The 20,214-nt window shown below is 40.8% G+C and overlaps 1 protein-coding gene across 1 annotated transcript; it reads left to right on the top strand.

Annotated features, from left to right (window-relative positions):
• Positions 1–9: 9 nt before the first annotated feature.
• LOC136444028 (tRNA (32-2'-O)-methyltransferase regulator THADA-like) lies at positions 10–14,533 on the top strand. Its single transcript, XM_066441437.1, has 7 exons — positions 10–99; positions 867–5,822; positions 6,615–6,749; positions 8,547–8,654; positions 10,152–10,247; positions 12,523–12,753; positions 13,188–14,533. The coding sequence occupies exons 1-7, from the start codon at positions 58–60 to the stop codon at positions 13,701–13,703; spliced, it is 6,084 nt and encodes a 2,027-aa protein (XP_066297534.1). The 5' UTR covers positions 10–57; the 3' UTR covers positions 13,704–14,533.
• The last annotated feature ends 5,681 nt before the right edge of the window (positions 14,534–20,214 follow it).

Raw genomic sequence — 20,214 nt, 5'->3', positions numbered from 1 at the left:
CATCTCCCACTATGCCAAGCGACAAGATGGCGGCGCCCTGGTAAAAATCGACGCGGCATGGTTTCAAGAGTTCCGATAAAAACTTTCAGGAAAAGCGACGTAAGTCCTTTTAAGCTCATTGTAGACTTGAAGGTCCCGGTTAAGTACGGAATTTGTTGTACTACCTGGAGTGTTAAGCATTGCCTTGTATTGGAGCCAAGCGTAGACTGAGTGGGGAGGGGGGCACGTCTGCAAGATTCGTCCAAAGTTTACTGTAACTTCCTCCAAGACTGTATCCTGGAAATTTAATATATCCAGTGGCGAAGCGGCCAGATGAGTAGAATGGAGCTAGCATAAAATAGATTCCAGACAGGTAACGTTGTACAGTAGATTAAGTCACAGAGAAGTAGCGAGGGCGCTGCTCACTGGTGTAAAAGTGAGCAAACATCTGAGATGTCAATTGTCATTATCTCAGGAATAAAGATTTTATACCATGAAAACTTACCCTCAAATGCTAACCAGTTGTGCAAAACTGTCCATCAAATATATTTTCAAGAGAAGTTGTGGCGTCGCAGTGATGCAATGCATATGGTACCCTGGTGTTTGTTTGGCCTCACGGGAACTCAGCCATACTGTCAGCCATAGGTCCTGAGTTCAAATCCTAGGTCCCCTGACTTGTCACAAATAGATTAACTTTTAAAGATGTTAGAGTATACCAGTAGAATCATGGATCAATTTATCTAGAAGTTATTGATGTTTTTAGCATTAATGGCCATAAACTTTCATGACATTAAAGATGTATTTCATTACTCTGTACACTAAAAATGAATCATCTCTTTGAACATTAAACATTTATATTCTCAGTAACACACTGTTTTCTTTCACAGGTCCTGCACCAAAGTATGCAAGCAAGCGACCTACATGTAACCAACATGGAGGAGCCAACATCTGTATACCAAGCACTCAGAAACAAGTTGGAGGCTGTCAGTGATGTGCCAGGCCCTGCAAGACTCCTCCTGCAATGTCTTGAAAACAGCAACGTCACACAGCAAGCGATAATGCTGAAAACTCTTGCTGTGGGAGCAAAACTGAAGGAAGCAGCCTCTGATACCACACTTCAGTCCCAAACACTTGTCTGTGTAGATGTTCTTGTCAGTATGTACCTACAATGTACTGTACACTCCTCCCTTCGTGGCACATTAGTCAGTATGCAGCAAGGTTTACCACCTGAGTTAAAAACACAGGCAGTCGACAAGCTGTCCGCACAGATTAAGGATTTACTAGTTGTTCCATCTGTAAGGCTGAGATACAGTATAAATGTTTTGGGTCTTCTGCTAGAAAACTTCCCATTGGGTGCAAAAGTTGTTGCCCAGAATCTTCCAGCTGTTCTGAATTTTGTGAAGGAGACTCTTGAGGTCTTGTTGGTAGATACTAAAGATGAGAACACTGCAAAGTCATCTCAGGCCATGCAGGATTGCACCACAGTCCTAAAGCTACTGACAGCCCTGCTGCAGAAATGTCAAGCTGATATCCTGGCTCTGATTACTACTGACCATGATAATCAAGAGAGCTACCTGCTTGCAGACATCACACGTATACTGCACGCCATCTTGCAGTTTAATTCTGTACTGCAGGCTTGTCACAGCTCAGCTGGCATTGCCTTGCCAGCTACAATCAGAACCCTCCTACTAAATGACAATGAAGCGACTGTGAAGGCAATCTTTGCTCTTCTATATCCAAACCACTCCACAGAGTTTGTAAATGACATCAAGTTAAGCCCCCTCAAAACATTCCTGCAAAGTTGTGATGCCAAACTTCCAAGTTTTTCCCACCTCTGTCTTTGTAAAGGTATCTTGGCTAAGCTTAATCCAGAGATGTTATCAACAACATTCGAAAACAAATGTTTGCTGTTTGATGTAATCCTCCCAGACATTCTTAGTCTATGCAACAAGCTGTCGGACTCTACTTCAGTTCTGCATGGCTCCTATGCCCTTACAGTTTGGTCAGCTAAGGCACTAGAACTTGCCAGAAGTGCAACAGAAGAGAACATAAGGAAACAGCTGATACTACCCTCTTCTCCAGCGCAGCAAGTGCTAGGCTATATTTGGCAGAATTGGGATCACCCGTTGGATGGTATTCGGCATCAGTGTCGAGAAATCTTTAGAAACGTCCTTAAGTGTCATGTAAAGGTTTCCAACAGTCCTGTCAGAGAGGATGCTGATTTGTTGGACCTTACTAAGAAGGTGCTCAGTGAGGACTGGCACAAACGAGGAAAATATGTAGCCCTGTGTTGTCTGACAGAAGAGATAGGAGCACAGAAGATCCTCCAACTCTGTCCTCAGATTGTTACCCGTCTACTCATTCTCATGAGTTCAGAAGCTGTGACAGCATCGGTACATGCCAAAGAACTGCATGGTAAGCTGTCAAAGTCCCACAAAGATCAACTCACAAGTCAGTCCCATGATGAAGGCATTTCTAAATGGCAAGAGTCATGGATAGACCCGGTCTTGGATCTTCTCTGTAATACAAGTACCTCTGTGAACAGGCAAACTATCAGTGACTGCCTATCTGGCCTTCTAAAGACATCTCCTGAAAGCATGGACTTCATCATTGGTAGACTGACAACCGATGAAGGAAGTTTATCAAAGAAGAGTGATGCCAACCTGTGTGGACTCATTGCCTGCCTCAAAACTGCCCACAGTCTCAGGATACAGAACCTACAAACTCACTCAAGTGCCACAGAGATGATGCTTAAGAAAGCACTGACGCACAGCAAGGATCAAGTCAGGCTCAGCTCTCTGTCACTACTGTGTGAATCTCACAAGCAGACTGATCCAATTCCAGGCCATCGCCTCTCATTGGTCCTGCATTTCCTGAAGTACAACTTGAACAGCCAATCCCCATCCTTCAGACAGCAAACGTGCTCTTCCCTGAAGAAACTGTTCATCTGTGTGAGGGACAGCAGCTTTGCGGCACTACGTAGCCTACGACAGCAAAAGAAAAAGTCAGCCAAAGAAACACCGCAGTCAGAAACACCCCAGGCTGCAAAGCAGTTGAAACAGTACAAAGAATTTCTTGGCAAAGTATTTGAAATGCTGTTTCAAGGTATCGGTGTCGGTGCATCCTTTGCGAGAAAAGCAACGTGCCTTAGTCTGCTTTCGATCATGTTACAAAATCTTCTCTACCACACATCGTCCGAGAGTATTGCAGAGGTGTTCCCTTTGTCTGTCGTGTTCACTTCCAGACATTTCCACATCCTACTTGAGTGCCTTGCAGACACCTATGAGCCAAATAAACAGTTAGGACTAGAACTCTTAACCTTGATCCTTAAATACACTTCAAGCTCTTCTGTACATCTGAAGGAAAATGATCATCTCTGTGCTGTTTTGTTTGGAATCTGTGAGACATTGATGGGAAGTGTGAATCCTCACGACAGTGTTACGGCTGCATACATACTCAGGCTTCTTCTTCAGCATTCTGTGGACTCTCTATATGCAAAAGAATGGAAGCTAGTTGAGAATTCAAGCCAAATGGTCAAGCTTGCAAAGCCCAGCCACTCCACTGCAAGCTTAGAGCAGAGTGTGAAAGATGATGTGACTAACTCATTCAGCATCCTAGCATCTCTAGTGGGGAAACTGAAAACATTACTGAAACACAGCAAAGATGATCTGCTTGAAGTTGCAGCAAACTGTCCAATATATGGTGTGATACACTGTATCAGGGCTCTCTTGGCTGATGTAGATATGGCATCATTGGTTCCTAAGCTAGAATGGGGAAACCTTTTGGATGAAATCATTGTTATCTGTTGTGAAGTGTCTAGTATCGTGTCACCTATTGTACAGACAGCTGCACCTGAGGGGTACATACCAGAAGGTGCTACACTCGACGAAGCGGTGACTCAAGTCTCATTGAAGCCAGTTGGAAAAGATGACGATACAACGTCTCAGGAACCTTCTTCAGTGTCATCACAAGCCTTACTCATCTGCTGTTGGAGGAGCTTGATGGAGATCTCTCTGTTGTTTGGACAGTTTGCCCAGAAAGCTCCACTGTATGAAGAAGATGATGATCGCCAAGGTCTGCTTTCTGTTCAGCAGGTGTTGAAGATAGGGGACTACTTCACCACGCAGCTACTGGAGGCTCGGCACCTGGGAGCGTTTGAGAAGGGAAAGGACGGCTTCCTTAAACTTTGCCACCGCCTGTGGAGGTCCGAGATCCCAGACTTGAGAAAGCTTCCCCGTGATTGGTTGACTGGACTTCTCACAAGCCTTCACGATTACAGTGACAGTAGTCTGTGTGCGACTAGGCGTAGTGCCGGGCTGCCGCTGTTCTTTGAGTGTGTGTTGACCACCGAGCCAGAGGAACATCAACACGCACAACTCAAGTCATCCATGGGACAGCTCCTCTCACTAGCATCCTCCTTACCGTTGCCTACGGACAGCAAGCACACAGTTCCAATCGTGCATGCCCTGAACATCCTCAAAGCTCTTTTCAAGAACGCAAAACTTGGGGAAAACATTTTCCCATACATCATTGATGGAGTCAAAGTAACCATTCTCGGGTTTGGCTCTGAGGTCTGGGCCATACGTAACGCATCCACACTCCTCTTCAGTATTCTCATGACAAGGATATTTGGGGTCAAACGAGGAAAGGATGAACACGCGAGGAGGAACTGTATGTCAGGAAGAGAGTTTTTCGCCAGGTTTCCCTCCCTGCATCCCTTCCTTCTAGACCAACTCCAGCTGGCAGTGGAGAGAATCCAGTCCTGTGAGAGCAGCGTAGACCTACACCCAAGCCTGTACCCTGTGTTGATCCTGTTAGCCAAGTTGTACCCCTCCCCAATGGATGGGGCCTCCTCTACGTTAAACATGTCTGCCTTTGTCCCGTTGGTCCAGAAGTGTGCCCACAGCACCGTCATGAAGACAAGAGCCATGGCTGCACAAGCACTCCTACCACTCATCCCAGCTGGACAGGCTGCTTCTAACATAGGAAAACTCCTACAACAGATTGAAGATACCCCTGGCATCTCTCAGAATTCCATCCATGGCATTCTCCTGCAAGCTCAAGGATTGATCAAGACTTACTGTTGCGCAGACATTCCTGGCGTAAAGCAAGAAGATCTTGAGTCAGAGGTGTACCCTTCACTGAAAAGTCTTTCATGGATTGGGTCAAGATCAAATCCCTGTGCTGTTACAAGGGCACTCTATATTGAGACGGTCGAGTTCCTTATTTTTGACAGCAGCGTAGGAGAAGGCTCTCATCAACTGCAGAAGCTTCGTACAACTCTAATGGAGACACTTTGTACAGAACCTCAAGAAGATTTTAGTAATATCTGTGGTGCTGCTGCCTTGAATGTTGGCGTTGCCCAGTTTGTTCTGAAGTGCCTGCCACACTCAGGCAAAGGAATCACAAACAGTGTAGTCAAACCAGCAGGACTTCTGCTCAAGCTTCTCACCAGCAAGCATTACGAAGTCAGGCAGAAGACACTGGAGTTTCTCAACAGCAACATTGCAGAACAGCAAAATTGTCCAACAGCAAACGGGAAAGCTCTGGAAGCAGAAGTGGATGGAACAGCAGATACTGTAGCAAAAGATCAAGATGTCAATAAATTGGAAACCAAAGAGAGACTTTTAAGCAACTCCAGAGACATGGACATAGAGATAGGTGGAAGACTTCACCCGTTGCTGAGACTGTGCACAGAAGATAGGGTCATTCAGCAGCTAGTTGCCATGACGATGCAGACGGAGAGGAACTCGGAGGTCCTCCCTCATCTGTTACAGCTGATGTGCACTGTGATGCCACTGAAACCATTCCCATGGGCCATCACAACTCCATCATTGAAACAGGTATGTCTTCTATTGTTATATTTCCAAATTTGACAAACTGTACCTCTTGCTTATATAAAAGTTTTTACAGGCAAAGCTGACCCTGGTGCTGAAAACCATCCACACTCAGTAAGGAAACACGCCTCCCCTTGGTGCTAAACAGCATCCATGCACAGGTAAACGTCATGCCTGTCTTTGGTACTGAACGCCATCCACTCACAGGCAAACATGTCTGTCCTTGGTGCTGAACACCATCCACATGTGAACATGCCTGTCCCTGTTACTGATCATGAACACCATCCAAACAAATATACCTGTACTTGTTGCTGAACTCAATTCTCACACAGGTAAGCACACTTGTCCTCTGTCCTTACGCATGCAGGTATACATGTCTGTCCTTGGTACTGAACACCATCTGCACACAGGTTAACATGTTTGCCTTGATGCTGAATGCCATTTACACAAACAGGATAAAATGTCTGTCCTTGGTGCTGAACACCATCCTCACACAGGCAAGCATACCTGTCCTTGGTTCTGAACCACATCCACACAGGTTAACATGTCTGCCTGAGTGCTGAACACTTTATTCACACAGAAACTCATGTCTGTCCTTGGTGCTGAATGCTATCTACACACACAGATAAACATGCCTGTCCTTGGTGCTGAATGCCATCTGCACTCAAGTAAACACACCTTACTCTGGTGCCAAACACTATCCACACAGTTAAAACTACCTGTCCTTGGTGCTGAACACCCTCTCACAGCTACATGGATAGCTCAAGTATGACCTCTTTTTATCATAATTTTTTTCAGGTGACCTGTGGAGATCTGCTACAGACCCTGGTTAGACTAGGTCAGGAGAGCACCATGAAACCAGAGCTCCAGTCAGCTCTAGTCTCTCTGTCCTCTATCACAGCTGATCTGTTGTACACCTCATCAGACCAACAGGTAAGTGTCATAAGACTGTCTAGCCTTAGAAATCTTTATTGACACAACAAAAGTACAGCAACTTTCGTAAGTTCTACTATATTTATATATAGTCAAGTAGATATGCAAATGAATTAACCTATACATAAATGTATATGAATAAAAGATATGAGTAAATCAACATGTTGAGTCCAACGTATCACTCACACAATTTGCTCTAAGGTCTAGAAATTCTTTGATATATTGACCTACTTGTATACAGTAAGGGTTATGGGGATTGCTTCCAGTCCCATTTTAGCTGTATATCCAGTAGTTTATGTAGAGTGGTTGTTACATGTAAGAGAAAATGATTTTGTTTGAGGCCATTTTTGAGCCTTGTCGCGGATGTCCAAGAAAGGTTTTTACCAAATGAATGTTACAAGATTGGGATATCACATACATACATGTACTGTTCACATTGCAGAAAAGCTAGCAAGTTTTGAGGTACATGGTGACTGTTAATTATTGACATGCCTTGAAGCAATGAAAACTAACCCCGACATACATAATCATTATCTCACCCATCAGTCACAATAAGATTGTCAGAAGAAATTAGGTCAAGTAAACACATGTCATACAATGGTCTTTTTAATGTAATTAGATTTGTCACAACCTTTTAAGCACTGGTACCATTCCAGATGATTATCTAGAATGAGATTGAAAAGTTGTGAGTGGAAGAAATATTTGTAAAAGTTCTATCATGTCTTTTGCTTTAATGTAGAGGCAAAGTACCCAGGTTGAATCTACTAGTAAGGACTGCCTGGTAAATGTGCTCACTATTTGGTGTTCACTTACTAGATAGATGTTCCTATTGGCACAAGCATAAAGAATCATGTCCACAATGTAGAGTGACCACCTGTCCACATAGACCAGATTTCCCGATTTCAGGTCCCATAATCATGAGTTTGGGGCAGTTTTGAATGTAACAGTTGATATGTTTGCATTGTGTGCATGCAAAGGACACTTTTAACTTGATATATGTATTTGCTGGTTTCTATACATAAAAACTATGAGCTACAAATGTAGCAAATGTGATCAAAGAAGAAATAAAGAGTACCTGGTACTTGATTGATTCCTATGTATTTCTGCACTTTGATATAATAATAAATACAGTATATCTTTTTATGGTTTCTAAGATTGAAGTACCATAAATTTGCTATCAAAGAGGAAGTTAGCAGTAAGGAATAAGGGCCAAAATTAAATCAGCAAAGTTCTTCAGGTCAAAAATTGTCCTGCACCCTGGTACCTAACCTGATAAGGTACCAGTCAACATGTCCTGTTCAGATAAGTGTTGTACAGTGATATATGGGGCTAATTGTGCTTTTAACCCAGTAAACCCGCCATCATCCTACATAATCATTACAGTCAATACTACACTACCACCTGGTCCCAATATTGCAGGTCTTCAATTATGCTTTAGAGCTCCCCGATTTTAGTGCCAAAGATGTTCACAAATTTATTGTTATGAGCAAAGCAGTGCATAGATGATGTATGTTATGTGTTAAGAACTTTGTTGATTTACATGTATAAAACATGGTTTTTGTGGCAGTCTAGACTCATACAAGCAGTGTCTATGTCTTGCTTGACAGTTTTAATTTGCTACCACATGTGTAATATAATAGTAGGACAAGGAGATGTTGAGTTTTAGCATATTTTGTGACAATGTGAACATTTTGTAAACATTATTTTCAGGAGTCAAAATTGTTTGTTGCAATCAAGAGCTGTTGCCAACAAGTTTCCCAGTGATTTAATGTCCTTTATTTGACTTTAATCTATTAGGTTGAGGTGGATATACTGGTCTTGGAGTGTCTTACAGACTGGGTTGGACTGATGCTTGCCTGTGCCCAACCTGGGAAGTATGTGGAGGTCAGACAAGCTGTTGCAAAGGTCAGCATAGTCATTATCGCCTTGTTATATTTCTTCATGTTTCAAATTACACCTAATTGCATTTGTGTGTGTTTTACATTGGTCATTGAATGAATCGTTGAATCATACAAAAATATGTACAGGACCAATTTATATTTTGATATACAAATGTAAGTTGATCCTATACATATTGTTCTTAAAAGAACAATAAGGCAATTAACGGGATTACCTGATATTATGATTCAATTTGTACTCTGGCCTCATGTACTTTTAATGTACATTTTGGACGGGTAGTGATACAGAGTTATGGTCTTTAAAGTTCTTCAAAGAACAAAGAAAAAAAAAGGACAAAAAACAAAACATCAATGTTATGTCGATGAAGGTTACACAATACGCCAAAAAACAGTTACTCAAGCAACTGGATATGATTTTATTGTTCAGTACATGTAGTTGATCTATTTTACCATTCAGCCCTATTTTTCAAAGTCCCCTTCCTGACTATGTAGGTCATTCGCTCTGCTGCAGCTGTAAGAGAAATGTTGTGTGATACGTCATTGTTGATTTTACAGTAAGATGGACAGTGTTTTCCACATGGGTGTTTCTGTAGCCATACATCATGATACTCTGGTGTAGAGTGAGAAATCGTGGCTGTAATTACAGACATTTAGCTCCAGCCATGTGTATTTCCCTTGAGACCATTGTTCCATGTATCACTCTTAGTGAACGTTCAGGTGGCCTCGTGGTTAGGGTTGATGACCTGGAGGTACTGATGTGTTCAAATCCCTGTTGGAAGGCATAAAGAAAGGCACTTTACACCAATTTCGTCACTCTGCTAACTAAAGGTAGAAATGAATATCTAGCTTCGATTAGGGGCATCCCTCAGTTAGAACGTTGAATGGAGGACCTGCGTTTAAAGAGAGCCACACCTCAAGCACGATAAAGAACCCACCACACTCCTAAAAAAAGATTAGGGGTCCTTCCTGGCGTGAGTGGATCAATAAATCTGTCAAGAACTCCTCAGTACAAACCTTGTGTGTTGCGGTAGTTTACCGGGTATGCAATGCAAACAAAGAAACGAACAAACACATGTGCTTCTGCTGTGTTAACTGCATTTCATGACATTTGAAAGTTTCTTATGAAAAAAATAAAGTCCTGTGTTGACATGTCAAGTTAACCAATGGCACAAACATTTACTTTGAACAGATATGTATATTGTATTTCAAATGTTTTACTCCATAATTCACTGTTTTTTCGTGTGTTTGAATCAGTTCAACATGTTGTATTTTGATGAATGCATATCAAACCATGACCATCTTCATGTCATTGATATATATTGAAGATGCAGTACTGTTTATCATCAAACTTTACATTCATTTTTTCTGGTCAACATACAGTGTACCAACCTTTATTTTGTGTTCTTCTGTCTTTGTTTCTCTTTTTGATACAAACCTTTCTACCTAGTTACACACCAGAATCCTTGTTAGTGAGTCAGTTTCTATACTATGTTGTTTCCTGTAGGGTCTTGCTGCTGTGAGAGGTATGTTAGAGGATGAGGGTTGCCTGCTTGGTGATCTTAGTTTGACCTTGTGGAGAGCACTTCTCACCCTGCTGCAGGTTAGTCCAGTTTTGTTTTGTTTTGTTTATGTCCAGCTTTAAAAATTCTGTTGTTGCTATTTGTTTGTACAAGGAAAGTACAAGGAAAGCTAGACAGCAAAAGCCCACTAGATGTATTGATAAGAGGGGGTCCTTCCCTTTGTGCATGAGTGTCTCACGCCGTTAGTACTTTAACTGTACAAAACGGGTGTGTTTTGCCTCGTGGTGGTTCACTGGTTCTGCAAAACAAACAAGGCGCAACTTTATTTTCAGAAATATTTTTGTACTTGGTAGGGAGTATTTGGTAGAGATATATTTACTATCAAATATGGCAACCAAACTTACATTAATCTGTGCTGTGTAATAATAACAGATATTTGACTCTGTCATCGTACGAAAGTTAAACATTAGACAATTTTTCAGACAGACAGTAGCATCGATTTTTCCAAAGCAATGTGGGACACAAACTAGGCAAAGTAGACTAAACTATTACACAATATGTACACGCTATCACTTTTTTTAACACATCCACATGAATTGTCAATGCTTCAGAATTGGTCTTAGTGACTGGGTTTGGAAATTTAGTGTGTATTCAGGAAGGAAATGTGATGGAAATTGGAGGCAAATAGTGATGAAACACTTGTCAATACTGAGAGAAAAATGGCCACTTTTAATGTTAGATGTGCTCATTGCAGGACTAAGTACATTTTGATTTGTTGTCATCTCAACGAATGACACTATTAAATAGCAATGAAGCCAGGCATATAAAAGTCCCTTAATTTTACCCCTGTTACATGTATGTCAATGGAAGACTCTTTAAACCCAATCACTGACAGACTGGTGACTTCTTAAAGATTGATTGAAAGACAATTTAAGTTCCAAATAAATTATAATTCCAGGAAGCTTCAAGAACTCTTCTTGATAATTATGACATTTGCCATACATATCATATACATTTTGTATGAAGATCAATATGATATGAAATGGCCCAATATGATTATGTTCAAAACAATGCACAATGTACCTGAAAGACTATACATGCATATTGTTTAGCTGAACTAAATCAAGCTTCTAGCAGCCCTGCCACTGCTAAGGCCCTAGAATCAGCCCCTGACAGCAATAGCCTGTGTAACACAGGCTAGTATATTGTCCAGGGCATTGATTTTACTCCTACTCTGCAAAATAGTACATGCACATCATCTTTTCTGGAGATATTGTTTTATGCACTGAAATGACCCCACTTGTAAATATCATTGTTGTAAATTCACCAGAGCATCAACGTTTCATGACGGCAGTCCCCAGGTTACGTCCTTTGTTTTCGTCCCATGGGTACAATCCACAATGTTTCAGCATATCAACAGGGGGCTTAGAGCAAGAGCTTACCCCTTGTCTCCCATCCTAAATAAATAATCATTCCAGACTACACAATCCAGACTGCCTGTCCTAAGCACCAAGTTCCTCAAGTCTTCAATTATTCAGACCCACTGAAAAGGTCATTTGGAAAACAATGATGTTATCATGAGTTGACAGATGTTGGATGAGTGCTGGTCTATTCTAACACGATTATGTCTTCACGGAGGGTTAAGCGTTAACTTGATGTTTCTAATGATAATAGATGTCCATCAAGTAGCCCAAGCTGTTTTCAAGGGTTATGAGTGAGTCAATTCATAAACACAGATAAGGCATGTCTGTAAAGGCCAACAGCATGACATCATCACATGTGGGGGTCTATCTGCAGAAAGAGAGATGCATGGCTGTAGAAAGAAGCAAAATTTGCATCCCCATATTCAAACATCTAAACTCTTTGCGGGCTAAATTAGTAAATGCCACATTTATTCCTAATGCATCAAGGCAATCAAAGATGACAGAATTCACTCCTTTACCGAGATAGAGACAACAAAAAAAACACAAGCACAGTGTCACACATACACACACATACATGCTTGTGCACATGCACTCATACAAAACTAGCTATTGAAAGAGAAACTATGTTAGCTTGTCTGTAGTCAATAGAATATAATGGTTCCTTTAACCACATGAAACATTTAGATATAATTTGACCTTCAATAGCGAATGTCAAAGTTGAAATGCTTGTAATAGGAAAACAATTCAACTGGATCTAATTTAGCATGGCTGAAAATTGTGATGTGGTTTCAGTTCAATGTTTCATTCTGAAACTTGTGTTCCAGCCAAGTCAGAATTGAACTGTATACGTAGATATATACTGTAATATATTCATTATTTATTCAAACTTTGTTCTGAACTCAGAAACCATAATAGTTATTTTTCAATGTAGGATGAAGATGAGGTCACAAGACAAACTGCAGCAAGTTGTGTACTGTTGCTTAGCAACAACAAACAGGAAACCTCAGTGAGTATTCAGCCAACCCTGGCCCTCCATGAGGCAGTTGAGTTCCTTCTCCAGTCATCTGGTGAGACGAAGTGGCACCCCTGCATCCTCCTCCTGCACGACCTTGTGACTGGGAATCCTGACCTTGAAGATGTGTTTCCAGATGGACAGATAACAGTGAGTGTTATCTTTTCTGTTACTGTACATTTTGTTAGTTTTGCATGGATATGATTTTGCAGTAGAAGGGGTAAGGAGGGTTTTGCATTGTTTTAAGTTTGAAGTTGAAACAATCCTCCAGTACATTGATAATGCGTTGGTAATACATGTGAATGGTGTCTGCTAAAACTTGTGATACATGAAAATAATTTTTTTTACTGTTCATGAACCTAATAAACTACATGTGACAGATATTAGTTTCTTGTGGTCACTTCCTGTATGTTAGGTTCTGTAGATTTTAAAACCAACATTCCTTTTAGATGACATCTTCCTGCTTATTGATATTTCCATTTCCTGGCCAAACACCCTTGTATACTTTTATAAACTTCACAATGCTCAGAAAATGAAAATAGCGATACATCTATCCTCAAAAGTGTTGTGTTGATATTTTACAGACTGAAGTTGTCTTTGAGAAGGGAGAAACTAACACCTATGAAGAGGGGGTGGAGTTGGCAGGTTTCACAGCTCCTAGTCTGACCCAGGCAGTAGGAGGCAGCCCATTGGTTGATGCTGATGCCCAAAGTGACCTACATGATACTTCAACATCTACTCTTCACCAACATGCCTCTTCAACATCTTTTCAAGAGCTTCCTATAGACACATCTGTGATTCTTGCTCTCATAGAGAAAGATAAATCCTTGCTCCTGGACTTGTGTAGGAGGTGTAGCTCACTCAAAACATCCCCAGTCTTTGTGTACCATTCTCTGTATGGACGGGTGTGTGAAACACTCTTCAGGCTGGTGACGGCTCTTACAGCTCTACTGTATTGTCCACTGTTGGACAACACATTTGTAGCTGGTACAGTAGATAAGGTAGTAGATAATATAACTCATTGTACTATTTACCAACAGCCTCTTCCAAGCCCACTTGTCAAACAGGCTTTGGTACGTTTGCAGGATCTGGTTAAGTAATACTACAACTACTTCTATTGACTTACTCTATTAAAGAGTTTAAACATACACCAGTATTCCCTAACAATTCAATTCAATTCTTCAAGTCTTCCACATGAACCTGCTTCAGTCTCAATCAGTTTCTTTAAGGTAAGGAATGGGGGACCTATTCTCCTTTTAGCACAGGGAGTCCAAAAGAGGAGTTTAAGTAATAAGCAAGTTAAGTAATAGTTACTTTAAGTAATAATTAAGTAATGATTAAGTAATGATTCCAAAGTCCAAGCATTGGACATAATTTCATAATGAGAACAGGCTTCAGGACGTGACAACAGATTTTAACTGGCTAAGATACTATTAGTAATATTGTGAATTATACAATTTTAGTATTTGAATGTAAAGAAACTGTTTATGCATGCAAGCTGGGGTTGGCATGAGTTGAACTTGAATCTTTCATTTATATCCTGCATGTAAAATGGCCCGGTAACTTCATCATAATATCTTTGACCTACATTTTGTAATTCCAATGAATAAAAAGATTACTGCAATATAACACCCTTCTTTGAAGCCTTTGAATACCATGATTAGAAAGGATAGAGGATTTTGTCAATGTTTTCTACGTGTGTACCATTGTAATTTTTTCCAATAATCCTTTTCTGTTATTTTACGCTTCCGTCATTTAGTTTGTATGGACAATGTATCACCATTATTCCCATAGCACACTGTTTTGTGAAAATCACAATGTTTAAATCGATAGATATGGATAGCTGAATCTCTGTTCGGTCATTTGCTGAGATGATTGTATTGGGATAAGGAAAAACATGGGTGGTTAAAGTATTGTGGTTATAATGCAACCTCTTGTGGTCAGTTTGTCTTGTTAACCCAAATATGTCAGGTTGAACTAAAAACTTGCTTGCTCCTAGAAACGTTACGCTGACTTCTCTTCAAACGGCTTAATAAGCCGCAAGATTAAGTGGTCATCTAATGACGTTTTACTGTAATGAACATTATAACTAGGTTTTGGGACATGTGTGGCTCAAGGAATTGATTATGAATATTATAGTGTTAACAAAATAAGGTGAGCTTTATAAGAGATCAATTTTTTGTACATATTCAACAAAATATTGAGTGAAAGTACAAATGTAGCAATAATAACTGCAGAATCTTTTTGTTTGGAGTAACACACTAGTTTTGTACAGTAGGTACACGGTGATTAAGACCAGACAGGTTTAAATTTGATCCATTCACACCATGAAGGATCCCTACTCATTTAAATACCTGTGGAGAGTTCTTCAATGTGCTCGTGCTGTGGCTTTACGTCCCATCCGAGAGAACGTCCCTAGCCGAAGCTTGGTACTCAATTTCACATTGAGTCGAGTGAGGTTACAACATTAGGGCCTGCTAGGGATTCGAACCCAGAACCTTTAGGTTTTAGTCAACAACCCTAACCACAAGACTACCTTGCCACTTTTAAGATTGAGTGTCAGGGACATATCATCTATTTCTACCCACCCATCGGTCAAAAATAAAGCTTGATTCAGCAGTTAAACCATGACAAAGGCGGATTTATAGCCATTGGCAAGAGTGCGGGGGCATCAACCTACATCTTGACCTACTCGCCTCTTAATCATTGTCATTGGTGGATATCATGCTATAATGAAACGCACTGTCAAGTATGTGTCCTAAACATCAAGACCTTCATAGTTTACGCTGTGTGATGCTTTCTTTATTATCTTCGCCGAGTACTATAGTACTCGGGGTAGATTATGTTTTCGGTTGAGCCAGCTGTTTGGTGGGTCTGTATGTATGTCAAGAGCATAACTCAAGAAACCTTTGATGAATCTTTATGATTTTTGGTAGGTGTGTAGTGGTTGTGCAAAGGAAGGTCAAGTTCAAAAATGGTTCACCATGCGTTTTTCAACAGTACTGCAGCGGACTTTTAATTTTCGTGCGTTTGTATGTAGGCAAAAAAAGTGACGGAAACGTTGATGGATCTTCATGATTTTTTGCAGGTGTGTAGATGTTGTAGAAACGGAGGTCAAGTTCAAAAATGGTGCTCCTGGCATTTTCCGTCGGTACTGCAGCGGGCTTTGTGTGGATGTGCATTTTCTTGTGGACAACATAACTCAAGAAGCTGTTGATGGATCTGTATTATATTTAGTGGATGGGTAGGGTTTACGGAAAGGAAGGTCAAGTTCGATAATCGGCCTTCTAGCAAGTACCTAAGGTACTGCAGCGGAGCTTCAAAATTTACTGGCATATTTTCTGAAAGTGCTATGGGCATGATATTTGTGCGGTAGATAGTTCATGCCACAAGAAGTAAGTTCTGTAAGTTTGGGCCCCCTAGCGGCTTGTTCAGAACTGCAGTGGGTGTTTTTGTTTTGACATTCGGACACGTATTACTTGAGAAGGGGTGAAGAGATTGTCGTGAAGTTTTGTATGTAGAGAGCTCAGATGGTGCTTTGCACAATCGATGTCTGAATATAGAAAACGGGCTAATCTGCATAATTAGTAAGGATAATTGCAAATCCATTACATTCCATAATGGGGCATGTGACAGGGTTCCCGAAACAGGCCAGCAGAAGGCCTTGCCTAGAAGCATAAATAAATAGATGGGGTACATAAATAAACAAATGGGACAGTCTCACTACAATTCAAGCAGATGTGTGGGTCCGGTTGGTGTTCAGTTTCGGCATTTTTGTCCAACACACGGGTTGAGACATAACGGAAAGGGAACAAAATAGAAAACCTTACAAAACACTTAAAAACATTTGAATAACCAGCCGGACCCACTCCTCTGCTCAGAGAGTACACTGCACCAAAACTGCACCACTGCTAGGTATCACCTAGCACCGTATGGAAAAGTAACATGTACTATGTCTTGCAAAATGTGTATGATATGGAATAAAGATTTATTCTATTCATATATATTGACTGTACCATTTAATTATTACTTTCAATTTTTTTGATGACCCGTTATAACATATATCAGCACACTATACACATATACTAGTCCTGTACCACCAAATGATTTTTATCCCTATCTAGACTGGACTCATCCCCCCCCCCCATCATAACTTTCAAACGGTATGGTGTATGATTAAGTTTGCAGGGGGTGATAAGCATGTAGATATTAATCACTCTCCACAATAAGCCTTGATTATTTGGCGAAGATAATGTGTTCGTGGAACTCTAGTTACAGTAGTGGACAGTAGATAATGATAAGATATGTATACGAGTTATACTAACTTATAGCTATTAGCTTCAAGTAAAGAGCATTTGATTTGCATAAACACAGCTGCAGGATGTTATGACTGCTGGGGGTAGGTTCAGACGAAGGTTAACGCCATGGCTAATTTCAGGCTTGTAGAAGCATAACACGCGATGCAGCTCCGGATGAGCGTCAAGTCGTTTCTCTAGTTTGACAGCAATCCCCTGCGCGCATCCGGATGTGTGCGTACGTTGTGAAACAGAAGCTAAAACCCGGTCTTTCTCTTCAGTTCTGTGGGTTTTTTCTGTATGCACCTGGTGCAACCATCTTCTCCAATGAAAAAGCCTGCCTTTTGTGTTAAAAAACAATCAACTGGTAGATAAAAGTGATTTTGCCATTACGGGTACCACTGGGGATTTGCGTCTGCCGAAAGAAGACGCCTCATTCCACTTGAAGGAATCCCCATTTCCTTGAGAAGTCGTCGTCCTTTTATCTACCGTCCTCTTGTGACCCTCCCCCATGTATCACCAGAGACTGCTGTGGAATTCCAGCATTCAGAAATAATAGCCCGCAACACAAAACGGATCAATTTGTAGTAAATTAACAGAGTGCCATAAAGCTATGGAGGCAATTTGATGCTACAGCGGTTCGCTTGCGGGTACAGCGTGCCGTCTTATAGACCCATTTGGCTGATTCTTGGCATTGTGGTGTACTAGTTTTAGTTAGTATCTCTTGGGGCTGTCAATATGATACAAAAGTCCGCCCATCTTGAACAAAACAGTTCTGATGTGGTCCAAAGTGATGCCGGAGTTTGCAGACTGTTAAATGCGAACGTCGCTATGAGGGGGACAGATTCATGTGGCTCCCAGCCCAAAACGTTGCTTTCCTTTAACTTTATACAACAGCAGGAACAATTGTTAGTTTGTTTCTCTGTTTGTTTGTTTAATCTATTTAGATCCCCATTAGTGTCACATTAATTACAATGCTTGAGTACTTTCAGTTTCACATTTTGCCCTCTTAAACTATATGTAAAGGTTGTGGACTGTTCTGTTACGTGATGTTATAGTTCCCCCAATCTTTGCAAAATTGACAGAGGAATTGACAAACTCAGATATCTAGTGTCAAACAAAATGGAAAGTACGTTTACTGTACTCGTGTGTTCTTAAGTTGGACACACATTCACGTCATCCACAAATTAAAAAAGAAAAAAACACAATCGTTCAGTTATTTCACAATTTTTATGAATTATTGTTCTATATGGCATAATGTGCTTGCTGTGCCAATCCTGTCACAATGGATTAAGACTTAAGACTAAAAATTCACAAACATTAAACTGAATTCTTTTTTTCTTCTTCTTTCCAAAGAACCATTTGGAGATAGATTTTGACCAGACGTCGTTACAAGTCGATAGAACTAATGGCTTCTGTAAGCGCCCACATCCTGTGCTTCCAATACTATTAAAGAAACTTCCTCTCCGTAATCACACCGCTTTCATTAACACAGTAAATGGCATCTCGTGGCTTAGATAACCTCCACGAATCTTCCTTTTAATCAAGCATTAGTCCCATCGGGACATCGTTCCGCTGTAAGCCTATAGTTCTTAATGTAATAAACTTTAGGAAGTTCTGCGTAATTATGATTAGAGAAAAACCATAAGAAACTGCAGCTGCTTGATAAGACCATTTGGGTAATAACACTAGTGCTTGATGTTTGGTAGAAGATCTGGCTAGGTTAGTGTCACAGTATAGACCTGTGTTCAAAGGTCTTTTCAGCGTTAAATATTAGAAAGGTTTGAATCTTGCATCGCAACTGTGATTAGAGCACTCTGCAAATGCAGAGGATTTCCGCCGCAGTAGTTACACCGCTGTCCCTCAAAGGCCTCTCGGTTAATCGATGTCATCCTGGCAGCGGCCCAAACGCGCTGGTTGATTGTCCTGTGTCTCGGGGAGCTAGATGTCTCTGGTCCGTCTGCTACTGGAGAATACAAATTGCGGTGACGTTGTGGGAGGGTCTTGTCAACTCATCAGACCTTTGTGCGGATGACTACTGCAGCAGTCTGTTGATGACATGCTCATGGACTTGGTACGTCATGAATCAAGGCGATGGCAATGTAGCATTTTCAAGGAACGTATCTTTTATAATTACATTCCGTATCCATTGAGGCACAGTGAGGAAGCAAACAATTTCTACGAAGAACGGAGGGAGAAACGCGGTCTTTTGTTACTAATCAGCACAATGATTCAGTCACCAGTTCCACTACTGTACAGCTACCAAATGTGCAAAGGCTCTTCCACGTATCCAAGGATGCTCCAATGGAAACTTAACATATATTGCTGGCACATTAAGTCACCACTAGCACTGCTGCCACCGAAGAATAAAACGTTTCGTACGATCTGCATACAAATTGTACATTCCGATACCGTAAATACTCTCTATCCATATCAAGTCTAAGTACTTAGCTTCTTGACGTTCTAAGGCGCTGTGATGAAGATACTTTTATTGCCAGTTTAACTTTTGTTATTCAGCGCGTCCAGTACAAAAATACACGGAAAAGCTTCAAAACGGGGTTATTTGTCAGCAAGAGCAGTGTTGCCACTTTCAAGACATGTTTTGATTTTAGAAAAAAAGAATTACATTTCTCAACATCATTCACGTCACTGACAGAGTTAGCACAACTAAAAGACCAACTTGATGTCTTTGAAAAGTAGCTGCAACGTCACCCCGTAAACATTAAACCACAGAGGGATTAAAAGACGCTCGACGATGATAAAAACAAGTGCACTTTTACACTCTTAAGGAAATACATTTGTCTCTTTATGGATCAAATCGCAACCTGAGAATAATTTCATAGTTCCTATGAGTGTACGTAAAATTCCTGGAACCCACACATCATAAATTACTTAGCTGTTAGCTTCTCTGGATTCTCAGGGAAACTAGCCGCTCGCATCAGACAAAACGGAAATGTGATGATCATCTAATAGATTTTCTGCGGTAATATGTTTAAGGATGATGACAGATTAAAACTGGAGATACGCAGCTTCAACGATCATTTATACACGATCATTTATACACGTTTTCACAAAAAATAGTAGTCTTATTGGTTGAAATTGGCCTACTCATTGGGCCGTGACCAGACTATGAAATGGTCTGTACTTTTATTACAACACTTATCCTGAATGGGCAAGATCCCAATCCTACCATTGATCTGCACACCGAATAAATAAGTCTGGATCCTTACATTGGTTACCGATCATGTCCTCGTATTAGATATTAGTACATTTTCCGAAAGTCTATTCCCCTGTCATTACCTCGGCCACTTTGTTT

This window comes from Branchiostoma lanceolatum, chromosome 10 (assembly GCF_035083965.1).
Source record: "Branchiostoma lanceolatum isolate klBraLanc5 chromosome 10, klBraLanc5.hap2, whole genome shotgun sequence".
Classification (NCBI taxonomy): domain Eukaryota; kingdom Metazoa; phylum Chordata; class Leptocardii; order Amphioxiformes; family Branchiostomatidae; genus Branchiostoma; species Branchiostoma lanceolatum.
This window is presented reverse-complemented; position numbering and strand designations above follow the sequence as displayed.

Excerpts from the sequence above, each read along its gene's own strand:
- LOC136444028 (XM_066441437.1), top strand. The coding sequence starts at position 58 with ATGGTTTCAAGAGTTCCGATAAAAACTTTCAGGAAAAGCGAC. Across the intron at positions 100-866 it reads AAACTTTCAGGAAAAGCGAC|GTCCTGCACCAAAGTATGCA; the intron begins GTAAGTCCTTTT and ends TTTCTTTCACAG. Across the intron at positions 5,823-6,614 it reads CAACTCCATCATTGAAACAG|GTGACCTGTGGAGATCTGCT; the intron begins GTATGTCTTCTA and ends AATTTTTTTCAG.